Here is a 22,515-nt window from a genome sequence, read left to right as displayed (position 1 = left end):
TTTAAACTGTTAGTCTTTCTATTATCTGTTTTTTCTGGTGTGTTGACTAAAAATAGCTGTGGAACTGCTTGTGTTTTTTATTTATTAATTTATTTAATGGCAAAATTTTAGACCTCCTGCATATATAATCTATTAAAATTGCTCATGCTCTGTGGTAGCATGGAATCAAGAACAGTGTTTAAAGGAGCTACTTAAGGAAAACCAGAAAATTTGAGAACCAGTATGTTTATATTTTCTAGTTGCTTCCTATGAAAGACTTCATAAAACCAGTGTCATATTTATTATCCTTGGATTTGTGTGTGTGTGGATTTAGCTGTAAAAGTTATTTGAATCCTAAAAATTTCACGTTCAGAGCATATTCCTGGCTGTTTTCCCTTAATTGTCCTGTGCCCAGGCCTTATTCCCATAATGGAAGATAATTTTCTTACAGAAACATCATGGGATCACACTTTTGCCGCATGTCTGCATGATTCGTCTCCTGCAAATAGCTAGTTTAAGAATTTTAACTTTTCTAGGACTGTGGATCTGTTTGATTTTTGTTTTTTATATAGTTTAACAGACTCAGACTAATATTTCACAGTCATCTTTTGAATATTAATCTTTTAGATTTCTGACGGATATAGTCACCTCTTTGAGGACTGAAATAGAGTGCATCTGTCATTCTTAAAAGTGCAAATATCTACACATACTTAGTCCTGTTGAAATTGTAAACTTATTAGTAAATATGAAGGCCTTTGGGTAATGAGCTCATTTATCATTTAGAAAGATGCCTCCTTAGAAGAAATGTGCCATATTCCTCTTGATTTTTAAAAAAATTGCTTGTAGTTAAGTAGATATGATACTTCTGTGCATTATTTAGGCAAAAGAAACAATACACAGCATTAGACTGTCCTTAAGTTAATAGTGCATGTTTTTAAATGTACACCATTTACATAGTAGGTGTGAAAGTTGATCAGTGGTGTCCGACTCTTTGAGACCCTATACAGTCATGGAATTCACCAGATCATAATATTGGAGTGGGTAGCCGTTCCCTTCTCCAGGAGATCTTCCCAACCCAGGGGTCAAACCCAGGTCTCTCACATTGCAGGCAATTCTTTACTAGCTGAGCCACCAGGGAAGCCTAAGAATACTGTAGTGCATAGTCTATCCCTTCTCCAGCGGATCTTCCTGACCCAGGAATCGAACCAGGGTCTCCTGCCTTGTGGGTGGATTCTTTACCAGCTGAGCTACAAGAGTGATTTTATAAGACAGGTACTATTTGACAGATGTGACATTGAAGTTCAGAGGGATTGACTTATCAAAGGCCATATAGGTAGTACATACATAGAGTATCTGAGATTTATATCCAGGGCCAGACTGGATAGAAGTAAAATAAAACAGCATTTTTTACAGGACTTTTATGTATGTTTTAAATTAAAAGAGTAACATTGTTACATCTTAATCCTATTTACGTAATATACAGAAGGGTATGTGCCAGTACTATAGTGTTCTTGCTTTCTGAAAGTAAGGGGAGTTATAGTGTAAGGTAGTATTTGGGAGGGGTTGGGCGTGTATTTCTGATTAGTGTCATCAAGGACAGCTGACAAGCAATTGGGGGAACCATAGAGAAGTCGAGTTTCTGGGTGGAGGCTGGGGAGAATATTCCAGAGAGGGAATGGCATGAGCAGAGAAGTACAGAGTGTGTTTGAGGAACGACGTTTAGACCTGTTTGAGTGGAGTAGGTAGGAGTTAAAACTTTTAGAACAAAGGAGACCTCAGACGGTCTTCTAAGTTTTTGTTTGTAGTAAGTTAAGGTATATTTGTCTTTCCCCAAGCTGACTTGTTTTTTGATGTAATCTGAATCCATGGTCATTTGCTTCCCTTTTCCACCCTCTGTACTATATAAATATTCCTTTTGGTAGTTTGGGTTGGTGGGCGGCAGGGGAGGCTCTTTAAGTGATTTTAATTGGCATCTTCATTCTTGGGGTCTGAGATAGTTTATCTTTTAAGTTTATGCTTCTAATTTAAATGTACCTTTGCTGATTTTTAATAGAAGCAAAATATAGTGCTCCTGGACATCTTAACCTTGATCAGTCCAGTTAAACTTTACCTGACATGACCTTGAGGAAGGAGAAAAAAGTAAAACTGCCATATTTCATACATTCAGGGGGGAAAATCCTGAGGAAAAAGTGATTTCAAATTTGACTAATTGAATAGCAGCAATGCTCAGAATTTATTTTTTCTGCAGTATCAGTAATGTTTGAACTTAGCCTTAAGTAGATATGATAGGGATTTAAATTATTTTTGTCATGAACTTCCCAAACTTAAGGTTTCCTATACTTTTTCAGGGATGCATATGTAAAAAGTGAGGCACGCATGCCAATAGCTTTGTTTTCTGTCATCTGAATTCTCTTTTAAGCAGGTTTGGGGACTTAATTTTTACCACAAGGTGAAAAATGAGATTACATGGTATTGAGTATAAATTTTATCTACGTAAAAGTTAAATTGAAAATGTTTAGTTTAGAGGGCAAAGATGTGAAAGAAGTGAAAGAAATTTTTTCCTTTGTCCATTGAATTGAGTAACCTCATTTGGGCACTTGCTTTGTAGACTTTCTCCTTCTAATTGCTTATTTTCTAAGAGAATAAAAGGCAAATTTGGCATATAAACTTCCACCTCCCCTTAAAGCCACTTTCCCTTAGCATTTTTTCAGCATGACTCATTTTAATTGTACATCTTTCATCTTGAAATTAGGGAAGAAAAATTGTGTGTGACTAAGTCTTGACATGTTCATATATAATATTATGGTGAATATGGTTTGTGACTGGCAGTGCTTCCAGCCATTTATTGGTCTCTGCCACTGGAGAGAGATTTAGAATTTGTGAGGAGACGTAAAACTTGGTTTTCTTAATTCATCACTCAAAGCATTTACTATGTGCCAAAGCACAACCTAAGCGTTTTACAGATAGCTTGTAAATTCTCAAACCCGTTGAGAGTGGGTGGGTACTGTTAGTGTCCTGGTTTTGTAGGCAGTAAACCTTGTCTGTCATGTCACTTATCCACAGGCAACATAGCTTTTGAGTGGAAAAGCCTGGGCTGAGCCTGGGCAGTCCAGACCCAGACCATCAGCTTTCATGGGAGACAAGATTGATTTAATGGTGTGAGTGTGTGAGGTTAAAGGTGAGGGCCATGTTGCATGGTGTGCTTAGGGACAGCAGGTTCTAATAATTGCTTTTCTCCATTGATTTTATCCTTATTCTTAGGGTGCTTAGTTTTTTCATTTTTAATATAAAATCAAAAGGGCCTAGTGTTTATTATCTTAAGATGTGAATCATTTACTATTAATGTTATTAATGTGTGTCTCTTGTGGGTTTTTTTTTTTAATTTATATTTTAGGTTAGAATGCTAAAATTTGATTCCTAGGGCTAGAAACATTTAGCAGTGGCAGGCTGTGTTTACTAATTTCTTTTGTTTTCTTTTTTACAGGAAAGAAATGCTGAAAATGCAATCGAAGCCCTTAAGGAATATGAGCCTGAAATGGGCAAAGTGTATCGACAAGATAGGAAGAGTGTACAGCGGATTAAAGCTAAAGACATAGTTCCTGGTGATATTGTAGAAATTGCTGGTGAGTTGAGTTGGTCATTTTTTAAGGTTGTATATTTGAATGCAGTCCTTTCCTCAGGGTTCATACTTAGAGGTTTTAGAAATTAGGCTCACGTGTATCAATTAGATTAACAGATTTTTAGTGCTATCCAAACAAATTACGGTTTTTTTGTAAAATTTCAAAGTGTTTTAGGACCTCCCTTCATGTTGAGAAGATTTTTCTGTTTTTAAAAAAACAAAGGTGAATTACTGTGCTTATTTATTTTCAGTACATTTTAGAAATCTAGTGCTAGTGAGATGAACTTAATCTTGATTTGACAGTTGTAGTGAGCAGTTTGTTAGAATACTAGTTAATGAGCACATGGTTTTTCCTGTTTTGGTTCTTGGCACAAATAATAAGTCAGACTTGCAACTATCAAACCAAATTGATGGTTAAGGGTAATTTCATGACTTTAAAAGCTCTACTTAAAAATATTTTGACATAACACTGAGCCAGGGATGTTAGCCAGAGATCCGAGTTTGGGCTTTTAAAGAGTGAATCCTCTGCCATGCCAGAGCTCTTCACAGATCTCAGAGGTCCTCCTTACTGTAAGTCAGTGCCAAGTTTTCAGACAGCCCAGAATGCCCCTGGAGCCAGTCAGAACAGCTAATCTTTTTGCAGGCGAATCATTACGTTGGGTTCTTCAAATCATTGTGGTTTTTCACACCCTTCTGAGCTCAGCATACTTGTTTTCTTTTTGTGAATGGTCTTACAGTAACACTTTCACATTGACTTGTGGGGAAAGTGTGCTTGTCTCTATTGTCTTACCCACTCTAGTGAGAATTCAGAGTGCTGCATTTCTTGGCTTGTGCTCTGCCGTTTTGACCTTTGAAAGTAAATTTCCAGGACTTCCAGTGGTTAGGACTCCATACTCTCAATACAGGCGATGGGGAACTAAGATCCTGCATGTTGCTTGCTGTGGCTAACAACAAAAACCCGCTACCTTGTCATAGGTCTTCCAGAAAAAGAATAGTGTTGTCTGTCTACCCACACGTTGATCACTTAGGACAGCAAAGTTTGTGTAAATGACCTAAGATTTGCTAGGTTATTAATGTTAACAGAAGTACAACTCTGAATGAAATGTTTTGGCCAGTGGATTTTTTAAAACTTAGTTTTGACGTAATTTCAGACTTAAAAGTTGCAAGACTAGTCTGAGTTCCCATTTAGCTTTTACCCAGATTCTGAAAATGTTTGTTATCACGATAACTTGCATTATCACCTTTCAGTCTATATACATTCACACACTTTTGCTGAATTGAGAGTAAATTGAGAAATGATGCCTCTTTGCTCCTAAATACTTAGTATTTATTTTATAGATCTGTAGACCTTAGTCAGATTTAACCATTTGTCACCATGGATTTTACAGCAAAAACACGAGTTAGAGGGGGGTTCTGGTGCTGATGTAGGAATTAGGGCACAGTGGGAAGGCTGGAGATAGGCAGGAGCTAATGAGAGCAAGTGCTATCGAGGGCTGTAGCATTACGAATAATGAGGAAAGGATTTTGAGTTTATGAGTAGCAGTTTTTAAGCAGGGATGCACATCAGAATTATCTGGGGACACTAACAGTTTTTACCAGGTCTCAATCCAAAATATTAATTAGGAATCTCTCTTGGGCATGGAATTACAGTCATACATAGTTTGAAAAGTGAGCCTCAGATTTAGGTGCTAAGCAACAGGTTTTGATAACTGGATAGGTTTGGGGGTGGGTGGGAGTAGGGTGTGCAATCAAAGATACTGACAGGATATCAGGTTTAGGTGACTGGGATGTGATGGTGCCTCGTAACTGAGGAAGGAAACGCTGGAGGAAGATAGTTGTCTTTCCACAATTATGTCATGTGGTAGGTGTACTTACAGAGAAGGCAATGGCACCCCACTCCAGTACTCTTGCCTGGAAAATCCCATGGATGGAGGAGCCTGGTGGGCTGTAGTCCACGGGGTCGCTAAGAGTCGGACACGACTGAGCAACTTCACTTTCACTTTTCACTTTCATGCATTGGAGAAGGAAATGGCAACCCACTCCAGTGTTCTTGCCTGGAGCATCCCAGGGACCGGGGAGCCTGGTGGGCTGCTATCTATGGGGTCGCGCAGAGTCGGACACGACTGAAGTGACTTAGCAGGTGTACTTAAAGATCCCCTAAGTATTGCACAAGATTCTGTTTGACTTTGTATATTTTCCAGTTCTCCAGCTTAGTCTGGGAATACACTTTCAGCCTCTCAAACTAAGATATTATAAGAGTTTTTATCCTGGATAGACTATTTCAGTGTGTTCAATATATTTGAAAACTTACCCCCAAATTACCCCCAAAGCATTTATCCTTGGTTTGCATCAGTAGATGGCAGTGGTTTACAGCATCAGATACACCATGATCCTCAAGGCATCATCTTCCCTTTTGAAGAAATAAACTAAGACCAGCTTCTCTTCAATGGAAGTGGTTTTTTTTTTTTTTTTTTTTTTTTTTTTATTGAAGGATAATTGCTTTACAGAATTTTGTTGTTTTCTGTCAAACCTCAACATGAATCGGCCATGGCTATACATATGTCCCCTCCCTTTTGAACCTCCCTCCCATCTCCCTCCCCATCCCACCCCTCTAGGTTGATACAGAGCCCCTGTTTGAGTTTCCTGAGCCATACAGCAAATTCCCATTGGCTGTCTATTTTACATATGGTAATGTCAGTCTCCTTGTTACTCTTTCTGTACATCTAACCCTCTCCTCCCCTTCCCACGTCCTCCTCCCCTCCCCACGTCCTTATAGACTTTACATCTATTCTGTCTGTTTCGATTTCTTTTTCTCTGAATTTGGGGTCTCACCGATCTTTCCCATCTAAGTCACTCTAACCACAGAGTTAACTGAGAGAAACTTGGAAATCGTTTTAATTCTTTCCTCTCTTATTCTGTTTCTAAGACCAGTTGATTCTGTCTCCAAAACACGCCCACATTTACTGTTTTTTCCTCAGTCACACCGTCACCTCACACTGACATCATCAGTTCAGTCGCTCAGTTGTGTCCGACTCTTTGCAACCCCATGAACTGCAGCACGCCAGGCCTCCCTGTCCATCACCAACACCCGGAGTCCACCCAAACCCATGTCCATCGAGTCGGTGATGCCATCCAACCATCTCATCCTCTGTCGTCCCCTTCTCCTCCCACCTTCAGTCTTTCCCAGCATCAGGGTCTTTTCAAATGAGTCAGCTCTTTGCATCAGGTGGCCAAAGTGTTGGAGTTACAGCTTCAACATCAGACCTTCCAATGAACACCCAGGACTGATCTCCTTTAGGATGGACTGGTTGGATCTCCTTGCTATCCAAAGGACTCTTAAGAGTCTTCTCCAACACCACAGTTCAAAAGCATTTTGAAAAGCAAATTCTTCGGCGCTCAGCTTTCTTTATAGTCCAGCTCTTACATCCATACATGACCACTGGAAAAACCATAACCTTGACTAGACTGGCATCATATCATCATCGTGTCATGTCCTAACTAGGCTCTGGCTTCCTTTATTGTCTTCTTGCAGTTTGTTCTCTACGCAGAAGCTAGACTTCCCTAAAGGTTATATTAATTCACTTGCTACAACCTTTCAGTGGCTTCTCACGCATCAGAAATACAATTTTTCTTTAAAGAAAAGAAACCCTGAACGACCTTGCATTGTATAGCTCCTACTTCTGTGATTTCGTCTAATGCCACTCACTGTGCTCTAGTCATACAGGACTTGTTAGTTTTCACAACCACCAAGCTTACCTGGCCTTTTTTGGATAGTTAAGCAAATTTTATATAATTTATTGGTTTTCCCAATGCACATATCTCACAGTGGCAAAACTTCCGTTATAACCTGTGTCTACCTGACTTTCACCACTGTGAAATTCCATTCCCTATAATGCAGCATTTTATATGTTGCATTTGATAGTTTAGGAAGGACAGATGACTTACCCACAGTTTGTGTGTGTGACATAGGAGTAATCCTTTCTTGTTTATATTGTGGTAAAATGAACATATTATAAAGTTTACCATTTTAACCATTTGTAAGTATACAGTTCTGTGGCATTAGGTATATTCACCTTGTGCTCCTGTCACTACTATTCATCTCCAGAACTTTTCCATCATCCCAAACTGAAAACTAACAGTGATTTCTCTTTACCTCCCTTCTCTAGGTCCTGGCAACCACTGCCGTTCTTTTAATATTTAAAAAAAAAAATTTTTTTTTTAAGATGAGTTTGAATCCTTCATCTTAGGTGAATATACTTATTACTAATAGAATTGCTCTAAGCAGCACACATACTTAAACCCAGTTCTGATTTCACCTATTTCTAATTCCTATGTGACGAGTCTTAACAGGTCTTGAGAGTTAGCACTTTTTTCCTCCACTACTTCCCCCACTGTATACTAATTGCTAAAAACATACACAGTGCTGGGATGTTGGGCTCTTGTATACTACCCTTTCTTGAATTTTGACCATTCCAAAGGATGTTGAACAGAGGTGATCACAAGTTTTAGACAGATACTGAACATTTTATTAAACACTATTGTCATACTACTAGGCAACATGCACTTCAAGGGCAGAACTGTCACACCAATCATTGTAATCTTGCTGAGCATGTAAAAAGCTCTCCATAATAAATAAAACCTGAAGTCTGAAGTATGGAGTAGGTTTAGCAATGTAAATCTGCTTTTTGTGCAGAACAGATAATTTGACGTCTCTGTGCATGAGTTCAGTAATAGCTGAGCTTAAAGTGTGTGCCAGACACAGTGATACATTTCCTAGTGTTTGCTTTTTAATTGTCAGCCACCCTATGGGTGTATGTACTGTTAGTCACATTTTGAAACTCACAGTTGAAACTGAGTCTTTGTGGTTTATTGCTTCTGTCTTCAGCTACGGTTAACTTACTAGAGAATATACAGTATTTTTAGTAAATGTATACGTATTTCACACATTAATTTGTTGGTGGTCCAATTCACAATTTTTTAAAAACAGCTTTATTGAGATACAATTCACATGCCAAAACATTTCACTCCTTTAAAGTGTAATTAAGTGGGTTTTGAATTAAGTGTAATTAAGTGTACAGTCTTTATCACTATCTAATTTCAGAACATCTTCCCCCCCAGAAGAAATCCTATACTCATTAGCAGTCACTTCCTCTGCCCGCCTTTCCCCAGTCCCTGGCAACCACAGTTTACTTTGCTTTTAGGGATTTGCTTATTCTGGGTATTGCATATAAATGGAATCATACAACAAATGCCCTTTTGAGACTGACTTCTTTCACTTAGTATTGTTGCCAGGCGTCCTTTATGTTGCGGCATAAATGTATACTTGGCTTGTGTGTATAATACTGTATTCGTCATGGCTCAGTAGTACGCCATTGTTCAGGTGTGCCACATGTTGTATATTCATTCATCAGTTCACAGATATTTGGGCTGTTTTCCCCTTTCCGGCAATTATGAATAATGCTAGGGTGAATATTTGAGTACAGTTTTTGTGTGAACATATGCTTTCTCTCTCTCAGATATGTACTTGGACAGGAAATTGTTGGGGATAAGAGGGACTTGTTTAACATTTTGAGGAATTTCCCAACCATTGTCCAAAGTGATTGCATCATATTACATTCCACCAGCAATGAATGTAGGTTCCAATTTCTCTGCATCCTCATCAACACTTGCCTTTTAAAATTTTAGCCATGAAGTGTTATCTCACTGTGGTTTTAATTTGTACTTCCCTAATTTTGTAATGATATTGAGCATCTTTTCATGTCTTTATGTTCTAATACAGTAGTATGTCATATTTAAGAAATGTCTAAATCCATTGCCTATTTTAATTGGGTTGTCTTTATAATGTTGAGTTGTAAGAGTTCTTTATATGTGCTGGTCTATCAGATAAATTGCAAAATTTTCCCATTCTGTAGGTTTCTTTTTTACTTGATGGTGTTATTTGTAGCATAAAAGTTTTTAATTTGGTAAGAGTCCCATTTGTCTTTTTTTATTTCATTGCTTATGCTTTTGGTGTCATACCAAAGAAGCTGTTCTGTGATCTGATGTCACCAAAATTTTGTATGTGGTGTGAAGTAGGGGTCCAGTTTCATTTTTTGCATTTGGATACCCAGTTGTGTCAGCACCATTTATTGAACGGAGAAGACAATGGCACCCCGCTCCAGTACTCTTGCCTGGAAAATCCCATGGATGGAGGAGCCTGGAAGGCTGCAGTCCAGGGGGTCGCTGAGGGTCGGACATGACTGAGCAACTTCACTTTCATTTTTTACTTTCATGCATTGGAGAAGGAAATGGCAACCCACTCCAGTGTTCTTGCCTGGAGAATCCCAGGGACGGGGGAGCTTGGTGGGCTGCCGTCTATGGGGTCACACAGAGTCGGACATGACTGAAGCGACTTAGCAGCAACTTAGCAGTAGCAGCATTTATTGAAAAGACTTGGTTGAATTGTCCTGGCACCCTTGTCAAAAATTAACTGACTTCATTTCCTACTACAAAGTGACTATCATTCAATTGATATGTGTGTCTAGCCTCCTGCCAGTACCGCACCATCTTCATTACTGTAGCTTTGTAGTAAGTTATGAAATCATTAAAATTTGAGTCTCCTGGCTTTGTTGTTTTTCTAGATTTTATTTTGTTTATTCAGAGTCCCTTGCATTTCCATATGAATTTTAAGTTTAACTTGTTAATTTCTGCCCCGAAAGCCTGCCTAGATCTGATAAGAATTATGTTGACTCTGTAGCTCAATTTGGGAAATATAGCCATCACAGCAATATTAAGTCTCCTGATGCTTGACCAAGAGTGTATCTTTGTTTATTTAGATCTCATTTCTTTTAACACTCTGTTTCCAGTGTACAAGTCTTATACTATTTTTGTTATGTTTATTCCTAAGTATTTTTTGTTTTCTTGGGAGCTATTTGTAATTGGAATTGATTTTTTAATTTCAATTTCAGATTGTTCTTTTCTAGTGTATAGAAATACAGTTGATTTTTGTGTACTGATTTACAACCAGTACATTGCCTTGCAATCTTGGTGGACTCTTACTGTAATAGTTTTCCATGGGTTCCTTAAGATTTTTCTCTCTGTAAGACCATGTCATCTGAAAACAGAAATAATTTTTCTAGCCTGGGTGCCTTTTCTTTTTCTTGTCTAATTGCCCTGGCTGGATTCTTCAGTAGAATGTTAAAAAGAAGAGGCCAGAGTAAACATCCTTGTCTTGTTCCTGATCCTAGGGGAATAGTATTCAGTCTTTAACCATGAAGTATGGTGTTAGCTTTGAGTTCCATAGATGCCCTTTACCATGTCGGGGAAGCCTGAATCACAGTTTTAATTTTTAGGTTGTCAATATACTCTTGTTTGATCTGTTCTGGTGACTTTTCATGGTTTTTAAATATTTAGATCCAAATTAGAAATGGTAGTTAGATTACTAGAACCAATGGGTCACTGAACCGGGAAAGATGTAACCTAAGGCATTTAAATTGATTTAGATGGAACATTTTGGAAAAATATTTTGTGACTGCTTGACCTGGGCCAGATAAATAGCTATTTATTTTATTCAAACTTACTAAGACTATAAAAGTTCAGGCATTTTAACTTCTACTTTTAGGATTAGTAATGTAGTTGACCCTGCGATTTGACATTTAGCCCAATAATTCAGTTCTGTGAAACTGTAGAAATGAATTTCAATTCTAAACATAGATCTAAATTATTTCTTGTCAAAGTCTTACTCTGTACATGGCCTGAAGGGATAAATGGCGTAAATTGTGCTCTTAGACACGGTAACTTTTATACTGTTATTTAAATTATGAAATTGACTGTGAAGGTTCTTTCTGATGAATTGAAAAACTAGAGAATATTGCTAATTGTTTTGAAGATCAAAGCGAGTATTTGCAGAAATTAAGAGACCTTTTTGTAGTCATTGTTTGGATGTAAGAATCATCTGACTTGAGATGATAAACTTTTTGCTAACTTCTGGAAGATACATGGTAGAATGGTTCTGCTGTACTTACTAAAGTCTAGTCTGGGTGGCTTTTTTTTGAGGGGGAGATGGAGAGAGCTAAGGAAATTGTATTTTTGATGTTGCTATGCCAGCTAATAACGTTTCCAAGAAGACACTGTGTAAGCATGCACAGCAAATCCTTGTGTATACTTGTGAGTATCCAGACTACGGGGACCAAATAGAATAGATCTGGCAGGTAAACATGTGGTTACCCGTGTGTTCATCTTCTGAAACTACAGTAACTTTGTATTATTATAATGTCAGGAAAATATTTCTCTGGAAAAATGGAAACCAAAAGTAGTAAAATATGGGTATAATTTATAAGAAATGAACATCAGTGTTTGCGTTTTCTGTATTATTTGCTAATATCAAGGTGAATCAAACTTTCAAAGTCATGAAAGTCTTTAACTTCAGAATTTGGGGGGCGTTCAGCATTTGCATGGGAGGGGTATAATTGACTTCTTAAGGCAACTGTTTTCGAAATTGTTTGAAACAAACTTCTTGTATCTTGGTAACCCAGAGTTGATGAATAGCACAAGGACATAAATATCCTCAGATGACTTCTGTCCTGTAGTATACTCTGGAGTAAATCATATTTTAAGATTATGTAAGTGTTAGAAATGACACAGTCTCAACGTAAAACTGTATTTGCTTTACTTAGCTTCTGGAGAAATTGATTTTATATTTCCTAAATTGAAGGATAAATATTCAGCAGTCGTGCCAGCAATTTTAGGACTTATTAAAAAAGAATAATTCTTAAACTTGGTAACTATTTAAGGAAGAGAAGTTTCACTTTGATAGTCACCTTGCAGTAATGAGATTTAGTAACACATATGAAGTGGCATTTCCAAGCAGTTGAGGAAAAAGAAAGACAAAGTTGTAAAATAGATGACTGATTCATGTAAGAACCTGTATTATTATCCTAATTCCACACGACACTGGACAGAGTAAGTTAACCTAACCTCTACAGAATCTAGTGATTGAAGCAGACTCTTAGGAGCTTTCTGGCTCGAGATGTAAGATTCAGATAACATAGCCTTGGCGTTTCTTTACCTAGGGCTGTGAGCTTTTTTTCTTTTGCTTTTGGAAAAAAAAAAATTGGAGCAGCCTGAATGAATAGTCAGCAAACACTTAATTCATACCTGTTGAGCTCCCTAACACAAATATCAGAAAGTTAATTCTGTGCTGTAGAGCAGAAGGCTTGGCAGACTTTTTTAACAGAGCTACCTTAGAAATATTTTGGGTTTTGTGGCCCCAAACAGTCTCTGTAGGGGAAAAAAATATTTTTTTTAACAAGAGTTTAAAAAATGTAAAAATCATCCTTGGCTTAAGGGCTGTTTTTAAAAGAAAAACAGGCCTTTAAGTTTGTCCAGCTGCTTAGAGCTGCTTCTCTTAACTTCATGTGCAAGAAAGATTTTGTTAAAGTGTAGATTTTGAGTACTTAGGTCTGGAATGGGCCTCATTCTTCTCCATTTCTACAAAGTTCCCTGGTGAACTATACACTTTGAGAAGCAAAACTCTACAGCAGTAGTTCTTAATCATGTCTAGAACACAGTTCCATTAATTAATTAATTAATTAATTAATGAAATCTAGACTCTTTCCAAATACACACGTGCAGAAATCTTGTATGCAATTTCAGGGGATTCTTTTGTCCTTCTCCCCAGAATTCCACCCCAAGATTCTAGCTATTGGTTTTAAAAAATGAAGTTATAAGCGTATACCTAGTTTTATTGTGCTGCACAGATATTGCATTTTTTTAACAAATATTTCAACTTTTCATTATTATAATTGTTATGATCAGTGATCTTTGGTTACTATTGCAAAAAGACTGACCCACTGAGGACTCAAGTGATTAGCTTTTTTTTTTTTTTTAAGCAATAAAATCTCATAAAATTAATGTATGTACATTGTTTTTTACATAATGCTATTGCATACTAATAGACTATAGTACAGTATAAACATATCTTTGTATCACTCAGTTTATTGCTGTATTCGCTTTTGCTCTCTTTTTTAATATCTATTTATTTGGCTGCGTCAGGTCTAAGTTGTGGCACACAGGATCTTCTGTTGCGGCCCACGGGCTTCACTTTAATTGTGGCACGTGGCTCTGTAGTTCTGGTGCGGGCTTAGCTGCCCCATGGCATGTGGGATCTTAGTTCCCTGACCAAGAATCTAACCTACATCCCTTGGTTTGGAAGGTGGGTTCTCAGTCAGGGTAGTTTCTGCTTTTGCTTTTGTGGTGGTGTTGAACCCAAAATATCTCTCAAGATATGGCTGTATAGCATATGATCCAGCATTTCCACTTCTAGGGTATATATTCAAAGGAAATGAAATCAGTCTCCCTAAGAGGTCTGCACCCCTGCATTCATTCATTACAGCACTGTTTACCTAAGTATCCATCAGTGGATAAATGAACAAAGAAAATGTGTCTACACACACACACACACACGAGTATTATTGAGACATAAAAATGAAGGAAGTCCTTCTGTTTGCAGCAACATGGATCACCTTAAGTGAAAGAAGTCAGAGAAAGGCAAATGCCATGTAATCTCACTTACATGTAAATCTTTAAAAAAGGAAACTCACTCTCACACACATGCAAAGCAAACTTAGAAACTCATGTTGGTGGTTTCTGGCATGGGGGTGCAGGAATTAGGTGAAGGTGGTCAGAAGGTATGAAGTCCAATTGTGAGACAAATGTGTTCAGGGAGTATAGTGTACAGCATGGTGACTGTAGGTAACAGAGTTATAGTCTATACTGGAAAGTTGCTGAGAGTATATCTCAAGTTTTCATCATAAGGAAACAGTTGTAACTCTGTGAGGTTGATGGATATTAACTGATTGTAGTAATTTCATACAGTATATATATAAATGTTTTGTACCCTAAACACTGTGTTACAGGTTGGTTTTTATCTCAACAAAATGGGAAAAGTCATTACAGTTAAATTGTAAAATATTGTCTGATTAAGCAGTCTGCATGGTGTTGTTGGAATATTGTTAAACAGTTTTCACCTGTTCCTAAAATGATAAACATCGCTAGAGATGTAGAAGCAAAACTACGTGACCAAATAAGGATTGTTGTCTTTTGTCTTTTCCCCATACGGAGTTGTTTCACAGTGAGAAGGATGAGAGAACAGAACTAGTTAGAGATGCAGATCTGAGTCATCTGTAACCAAAAAACAGTAGAAATCATTATTTTAGTTTTTCCTGTAAGGAATATCTCTGTTTTATAGAGCTGTAAGTTCTTAATCTTAACTCGCATATAAGCAGATCAACAGTCTAAAACAGAAATCAGCGTGGATGCTCTTAGAAGCAGAGGGTTTTGAAACCTAGAGCAATAATTTATTCATCGCTGTGAGAACAGCTAAGACACTAAGAACCATGAGTTCTGAGGAACTCAGAAAGGTATTCCCAGTCATCAGATCATGAAGGACCAGTTGGTCTTGAAGCCTGACCTGAATTTCACAGAGCTGGCATTTCCTCATTTCCTGTAATCACCTCCTCCCCTCTCCCTGTGACTCAGTGGTAGTTAAAGTACAGTAAGTGCCAGTCTTTCCAACCCTTATTATTGTGACTAAGATTTGGGGAAAATTAGAAGAAACCACATAGTGTAGGGAACACATTTCCTAAGTGTGACACAAAACTACCAACATCACCAGATTTGACTGTGTAAAAATATTAAATAACTTGCTTTGAAGATGATAAAATCATTTTAAGAGATAAAAGTGCTTCATGTTAGCAGCTGCTGCTAAGTCACTTCAGTCGTGTCTGACTCTGTGCGACCCTATGGACAGCAGCCCACCAGGCTCCTCTGTCCACAAGATTCTCTAGGCAAGAATACTGGAGTGGGTTGCCGTTTCCTTCTCCTGCTTGGTGTTAGCAGTAGTCAGAATACAAGATTGAGAGTATGGGGAAATGGCAAGAAAATTAATTTGGTGGAAGTATACATTTGTAGGAAAACTCTGTTTTCTGTGAATCTTTTCTCCAGAAGTAATTGAAGTACACAAAAGGAAAATTGGAAACATGTAGATGGCTGTGAAAATAGTGACTGACTAATCACAGGATGGCTGTGAAATACCTGTGACCTTAAGCAAGTTACATGCCTCATTTTCCTTATCTGTAAACAGGGAATGAAGATAATCATAGAATTCATAAAACTCTTATAGCAGTGCTTAGTATAGAATAAGCATTCTCCAAAGTTGCGCTTTAGAGATGATTGCTTTAGGTATTACTATGTAGCCATTAAAAAAGAGTGAAACAGGTAAGTACATACCAATGTTAAAGGTTTGTAATTTTTATTTTAATGAAATTTTAGTAAGTGTTATCTATAGAGAAAGGTGTTTGGTAAATAGTGTTAACAGATAAATAGATGTTTGGACAAGGGAAGTGAGGGATGGGTTTTCGTCTTGTAAAGAGCATGCTTTACTGTTGTAATAAAGAGAAATGCATGTTGGTATCCCAGATCCTGTGTACTCTAACCTTGCGTAACCTTGCTGTGGGCTGCCTCCACAGCATCTAAGGAACCAGTTAGCTTCCACCTCTAGCAGCTAAAAACTTCCCTGCCTAGGAACAGCTGTGCTACTTTTTCATTGGCAATTATGTATTATGCCAGTTTTATTATAAAATGTTCCTTATAACGGGGAGAAGGCAATGGCAACCCACTCCAGTACTCTTGCCTGGAAAATCCCATGGATGGAGGAGTCCGGTGGGCTGCAGTCCATGGGGTCGCTAGGAGTCGGACACGACTGAAGTGACTTAGCAGCAGTCCCTTATAAGGAGCTAAAACACACTTGTCTGTTCTGTACCTTAGTTTTTCTCTGTGGAGGCACATAGAAGTCTGATTCCTCATCCTGTGATGGCCTGTTTTACCATCTTGATGGCTTTCTTTGGTGCCCATGCGTCTTTTTCATGTTTCTCTTTCCCTACTATATCTCTAGTCCTCTGCTAGCATACATGTCTTGTTTTCAGTCTGTATCTTAAACAGTAATCACTGTTAAACTTCATTCAGCTCAACCAGGGCTAAGATCTCTTTGATCCTGACTTTTCATTGTTTCTAACTTTGTGACAGTCTTCAACTTGATAATTATCATAAGTTTCTGGTGCCCCCCCCCCTTTCTTTTTTAAAGAAAATGATGTGTGTACAGGTACTTCAGTCCATAGCAGGTATTTTATTTAGTGTGCACCATGTTCCAGCACAGTACCAGGCCTGGCAAATCAGTGATGACTGAGTGACTGCCTTTTGGAGCTGGTGGGTCCAGTGGGGAGGACACATCAAACATGTAATGTGATGAGTATCAGGAAATGGGCATATTCTGTGGGCACATTGTGATGGATACCAACCTGATCTTGAAGGTTCGAGGAAAGCCTGGCTGTTTGTGAAGACTCGGAACTTTTGAGAAACTGAAGATCATTGTGTTTGAAGCAAGTCTAGTAGGAAGAAGCTGTTGAAAGGTTTTAAAGAGAATGATACGTCTGCATTTTTAAAAGATGTGTTTCATCATGGATAATATATCCAACAAATTGGACTGGGAACAAATATAGTATAAGCTATGGTAGTTTGTAATGTTCTTCCGTGCTCACCCTGAGGCCTGGAAATAGTGTTAAGTAGGCAGGTAGAGCTTCTCAAGTGAAGAATTTCATTCATTCTTTTTCCTAACTACAATATTTATGACTCAAATTAGGAGTGAAAGTGTTGGAGTCACAGTTAAATGTTTAACTAATTTAGGTTAATTCTATTATGGCTGGCTTCTCCTCAGAGCCATTTGAACTCAGAAACAATAGTGGTATTTAAGAGGTAATTTTCTGATCTTATATATAGTTTTCTTTAAAAAATAAAAAAAAAAGATTTGCTCCAGTATTCTTGCCTGGAAAAGTCGAAGGACAGAGGAGCCTGGCAGGCTGCAGTCCATGGGGTTACATGACTGAGCATGTGTGCATGAGGGTGGAGGGTGACGGGTTGGTAGCAATAAACTGGTAGAACTTTAAAAAAAAAAAAAAAGATTTGAATAAACTGGTAGAATTTGCCACAATACGTTAGATTTCTTTCCTTACATATAATCAGTTCAAAAAAGGCCTTTTCTGAGTTGTGCTGATTTTAACTGTCAGTGTTTTTGACATAATAATATAACCAATGTTAAATCATCCTGGCCTTATAAATAGTCTTTCCCAAATTTTAAGATTAAGAAAGCTTGTGTTCATTCGGTTCTAAAATGTGGCCAAGTAGTATTTTCCTTTAAATGGCTTTTACTTGCGTTCTTGGTAACTCATCATAAAGTGTGCATTGTAGAATTTGTTCAGAGTGGAAATCTGTGTTGTGATAGCGGGTTTTAAAGAGCTACAGACTTAAGGAGCCAAGAGCTGAATTTTAAGTGTCAGATGTTAAACAGAAAGTAGTTTATAACAGAGTTTACTCTTCTATTACACTGCCTGAACTCAAGAGACAAAAAAATTTTCAGAGGAAAAAATTGCAGAGCATCCCGTTGGCAAGAGTAAGAATTTTCCACTACCACTTGCCCTGAGGGCACTGACATGCCCCATCAGGGAAATATCACTGGATGTGATCATCGGAACAGGCTGCCTACTCCTCTTGCACAAAACTCTCTCTGGAATTCACAGAAGCCTGCAGACAAAAGAAAATTATGTCTTAGTTGAAATCTAAGTGAATCTTTGTTTTCATGGATCTTCTGCTTCTTTAGACAACCAGCTTCCTCGTAGATTTAATCCTGAATTGACTCCTCCAAACAAAAAGCAGAGTCACACAGTAAATTAAAGGAAGTCTTTCATTAATTGAAGTTCTTTAGGCAAGACTCCTATTGCTACCTTTAGTTTCCTGTCTAGAATGAGGACGAGTTGGTCTGGTCAAGATGATGCAAGGGAGTGTCTTTCTCGATAAGAGAATACTAGAACTTGGCAGGTTTTTAAGGCCAGTTTGGATTTATGCTCTTAGTACCTTTTCCACACAGGAGAAGAGCATGGCAGCCCACCCCAGTGTTCTTGCCTGGAGAATCCCCATGGACAGGGGAGTCTGGCGGGCTGTAGTCCATGGGGTCACAAGGAGTCAGACACGACTGAGCGACTAAGCACATGCGCACCTTTTCCACAGAGAGATCATTTTGTAATGGAAATAAATGTGAAACTTTTAAGGTAGTACATTTCCCAAGTGTTAGGGACTTAGGGTCTTCTTGGCCTAGAGCTTCGCATACAAGGCACATGAGAAACAGCACACAGGAAAGACTGTTCTAAACAGGCTCTTCACAGGATCTGGGATACCAGTTACTAAGCCTTTTTTCCCCTTGTATTAATTTTTTAGTGTGCTTGGAGAATTTCTTTAAAATAAAGGATTCCTGGATCCCAAATGCACTGAACCAGGCTCTTAAAGAGCAAGCCCCAAGATTCTGTAGTTTATAAAAGGTCCCCAGGTCATCTTTTAGTTCCTAAATACATAATTGCCTTCCAGTTAGAATGGCTGTTACAGGATGGAAGAAAAGTTAATAAGAGCATAAGATCAATTTTTAAACAACTTCCTGTGTGGTCCAGTGGCTAAGACGCTATGCTACCAACACAGGGGACCCAGGTTCGATCCCTGGTCAGGGAATTAGATCCCCAGGTCATCTTTGAGTTCCTACATATGTAGTTGCCTCCCATTTAGAATGGTGGTTACAAGAGGGAACAAAAGTTTAAAAAGGCATGACATCAGTGTTTAAGGACTTCCCAGTCACTTGTTTCCACTAGCATTTTACATCTGACTCGTTCTTGAATATTTAACCAATAATTAAACGTATATCAGTATAATTTCTGTACAACAGAGATAGCCTTCATATATTTAAAACAGACTTTTAGGAGAATCCCAGGGACGGGGGAGCCTGGTGGGCTGCTGTCTATGGGGTCACACAGAGTCGGACACGACTGAAGTGATTTAGCAGCAGTAGCAGCAGCAGGAGTAAAAATAAGCTGATTTCTTTGTAATGCAAGTTTAAACTTTAACATAATTTTAAATGCTGCATGTATAGTATCAATCCCGCCTTAAACTAGTAACTTACATGTTGACTGTGTTACTGAGGAAAAAAATTAATCTTAGTATTTCTTGCCTCAAAAACACATTTTTCATTCATTTTTAATCCTCTGAGCTGCCACTGAAACACACAAAATAAACGGCAAGATACAACTTCTGGGTCCTCAGTTCGAATATTAGATTTGCTGACCTTAATAAAATTGTGGCCAGGTATATGAGAGTACAAGCTAGAGCTAATATATGAAGTTGTTTAAAAGAGATTCAGCTCCAGTATAAAATGACACCTTGTGCTATTTTATTTTATTTTTTCCTTTTTGGCTGCACCATGTGGCTTGCGGGATCTTAGTTTCCCAGACTTTGAACCCATGCCCCTTGCAGTGGAAGCACGGAGTCCTCACCCCTGGACCACAGAGAATTCCTGGCATTCTGATTTTAGACTGGCGGTTTCCATTCAGTTGTTACAGTGCAGATGGGCCTATAGATGGTGGTGACTGCTATGCCATGTTAGAAGTTTTCTGCTCCTGTAGGGTCATGGCATAAATTGCTTCAGACGTTAAAGGAACATTGTCAGGTAATTTTTCCATTTAGGGTCACGCACTCAACATTGAACTTGGATCCTTTTCATGTTCAAGGTTATGTAGGATCAAATTATGACAGCCAGAACTAACACAGTAAAAGTTTTTTAGGTTGTTTGAGGTTTTTGTCCGTTTATTTTTTGCTGCACTAGCAGCTTGCAAGAATCTTAGTTCCATCACCAGGGATCGAATGCCCTCGGCAGTGAAAATGCGCAGTCCTAAGCACTGGACCACCAGAGAATTCCCTAAGCTATTTTAAAGTTTTATCTTGATGGGGTATTTTAGGTTGTGAAGGCCACTAAATTTTAAGATTCAGTTACTTACTGTTGTTGTATGAGCAGAATTGTATTATGAATAAAATGAAAGTTTCTAGTGTCTTCCATCTGAGTATTGCGGTTGCTGCATAAGCATTTCCAGCAGGAATTTCCCCTTAACTTTGTGTCCCTGCAGTCGAGTGCGAGGGTGATCTTTGCCTCCTGGGGGTAGATCTTGGCAGTCTTGTTCTGTGCCGCCGTGTGACCGCGTTTCTTATATAGGTTGTAGGGTTTGTGTCATGAACTATACTCTGCCTGAGTTTAAACGCTGTGAGTTACAGAAATATTAGAACTAAATAGAAGGTTTAACAAATGAAATCAATCTACTACTTAGAAGTGGATTCTGTCTAAGAAGTAGACTGAATCCATTGAATCTACCTCTTAAGACAGTTTATGTATAACCAGTGACAGAGTTAACAGTTCTGTATGGTAGCGTAAGTCTGGAAAATTAAGATTTAACTTAATACATGCATTTGTAGGGGAAATGGTGCTTATTTGTTCTGTTAGCCGTCCTTGCTTAAGACTCCTAAAAACACCTTAGTACCTTTCAGAGAGTCAGGGAAAGCTGTTTTGTACTTATGTTTACTGTTCAGTTGCTTTGATACTAAAACATACTCATCTAACAATATTTGAACGCCTACAGTATTCTGGGCATTGTTCTCAGGGTACAGGTGAAATACAGGCTTTACCTGTTCCTTGGTCTGTGTTGTGGCATTTATTTCAAATACTGTCAAGGAAAGGGGCTAAGACATGGTCCATTTAAGAGCTGTTAAAGGAGCTCTGGCCCAGAAAAGAAGACTCACTTGAATTAAATATCTCCCAGAGGTTACACAAGAGGTTTTTCATTTATCTGATAATGCAAATTTTGGAAGGTACCAAAGGGTACATACATATAAGGTGAAAAGTCTCCTTCCACTCATGGCCTGCTGTCTGGTGTTCTGAGTCTGTTATCCCCGCCAGAGGCATTTTCTCATGCGGAGCTCCGTGTGCACAGTGCTGTGCACTTGTGTTTTCTCCACTTAATGTGCAGTATGAATAGACTTGTCTCTTCTTTCTGTTGCTGATTAAAAAAAAAAAAAAAAACTTAACTATGTACTACAAGCATATCTGTAGAATAAATTCTTTATAGTGGAATTTATGGGGTAAAAAGATTGTGTTTGTCCATTTTTGTTTGCTTTTTTGTCATCCCATGCGGCTTACAGGGATCGCAGGTCCCCAACCAGGAATTGAACCTATGCGCTTGGCTGTGAAAGCAAAAGCAGAGCTCAGAGTCCTGTCCACTGGACCACCAGGGAACCCCTGTGCTTTGCACTTTTGATATGTATTACCAGTTTGCCCTCCAGAGATTTTGTAAGTTTTTTTCTTTGTACTCAGCGGTGTATGTAGGATCGTCACTAAGTCTGGATGCCTAGTTGAGTTAAAAATATTAAACGAATACTAATATTATATGGTATGTTTATTGACGTTACATTCAGTTTGTCCTTATTAGCAGTGCACTAAGCACCGAATTTTCATTAATACCTGCTCATGGACTTGCTCAGCTAGTAAAGAATCTGCCTGTAATGCAGGAGACCCTGGTTCAATTCCTGAGTCGGGAAGATCCACTGGAAAAAGGATCTTGGGTTTCCCTGGTGGCTCAACTGGTAAAGGATCTGTCTGCAGTGCAGGAGACCTGGGTTGGGAAGATCCCCTGGAGAAGGGAACGCCTACCCACTCCAGTATTCTGGCGTGGAGAATTCCATGGACTGTTTATTTAGTTCATGGGGTCGCAAAGAGTTGGACACAACTGAGTGACTTTGGCTTTGACTTTTCATGCACTTGCCTCTAAGTGATTTGTAGCTTTGGTTTGTTTTAGGGGTTTTGGGTTTTTTTTTTTTTTTTTTTTGCTTATTAAAACTAAATTTTCCACATCTTATAGTCACTCTGTATAAAGAAGCCCTGTTTCTGTACATTCTTTCAAACTTAGTGCATTTTTTCCTCAACTCCTTTGTCAATTTGATAGTTTAAAAAGTGGTCTCTCTGT

The 22,515-nt window shown here is 38.3% G+C and overlaps 1 protein-coding gene across 2 annotated transcripts in view; it reads left to right on the top strand.

Annotated features, from left to right (window-relative positions):
- ATP2A2 (ATPase sarcoplasmic/endoplasmic reticulum Ca2+ transporting 2) overlaps positions 1-22,515 on the top strand; it is a 57,996-nt gene that overhangs the window by 9,376 nt on the left and 26,105 nt on the right. For both annotated transcript variants that reach the window (XR_003515221.1, XM_027566815.1), the window contains exon 5: positions 3,464-3,602. Coding sequence is in view for 1 of the 2 variants with exons in the window: in XM_027566815.1 (XP_027422616.1) it covers positions 3,464-3,602 (139 nt within the window). In the remaining variant the exon portion in view is untranslated. The remainder of the gene's footprint in view (positions 1-3,463; positions 3,603-22,515) is intronic.

This window comes from Bos indicus x Bos taurus, chromosome 17 (assembly GCF_003369695.1).
Source record: "Bos indicus x Bos taurus breed Angus x Brahman F1 hybrid chromosome 17, Bos_hybrid_MaternalHap_v2.0, whole genome shotgun sequence".
NCBI lineage: Eukaryota > Metazoa > Chordata > Mammalia > Artiodactyla > Bovidae > Bos > Bos indicus x Bos taurus.
This window is presented reverse-complemented; position numbering and strand designations above follow the sequence as displayed.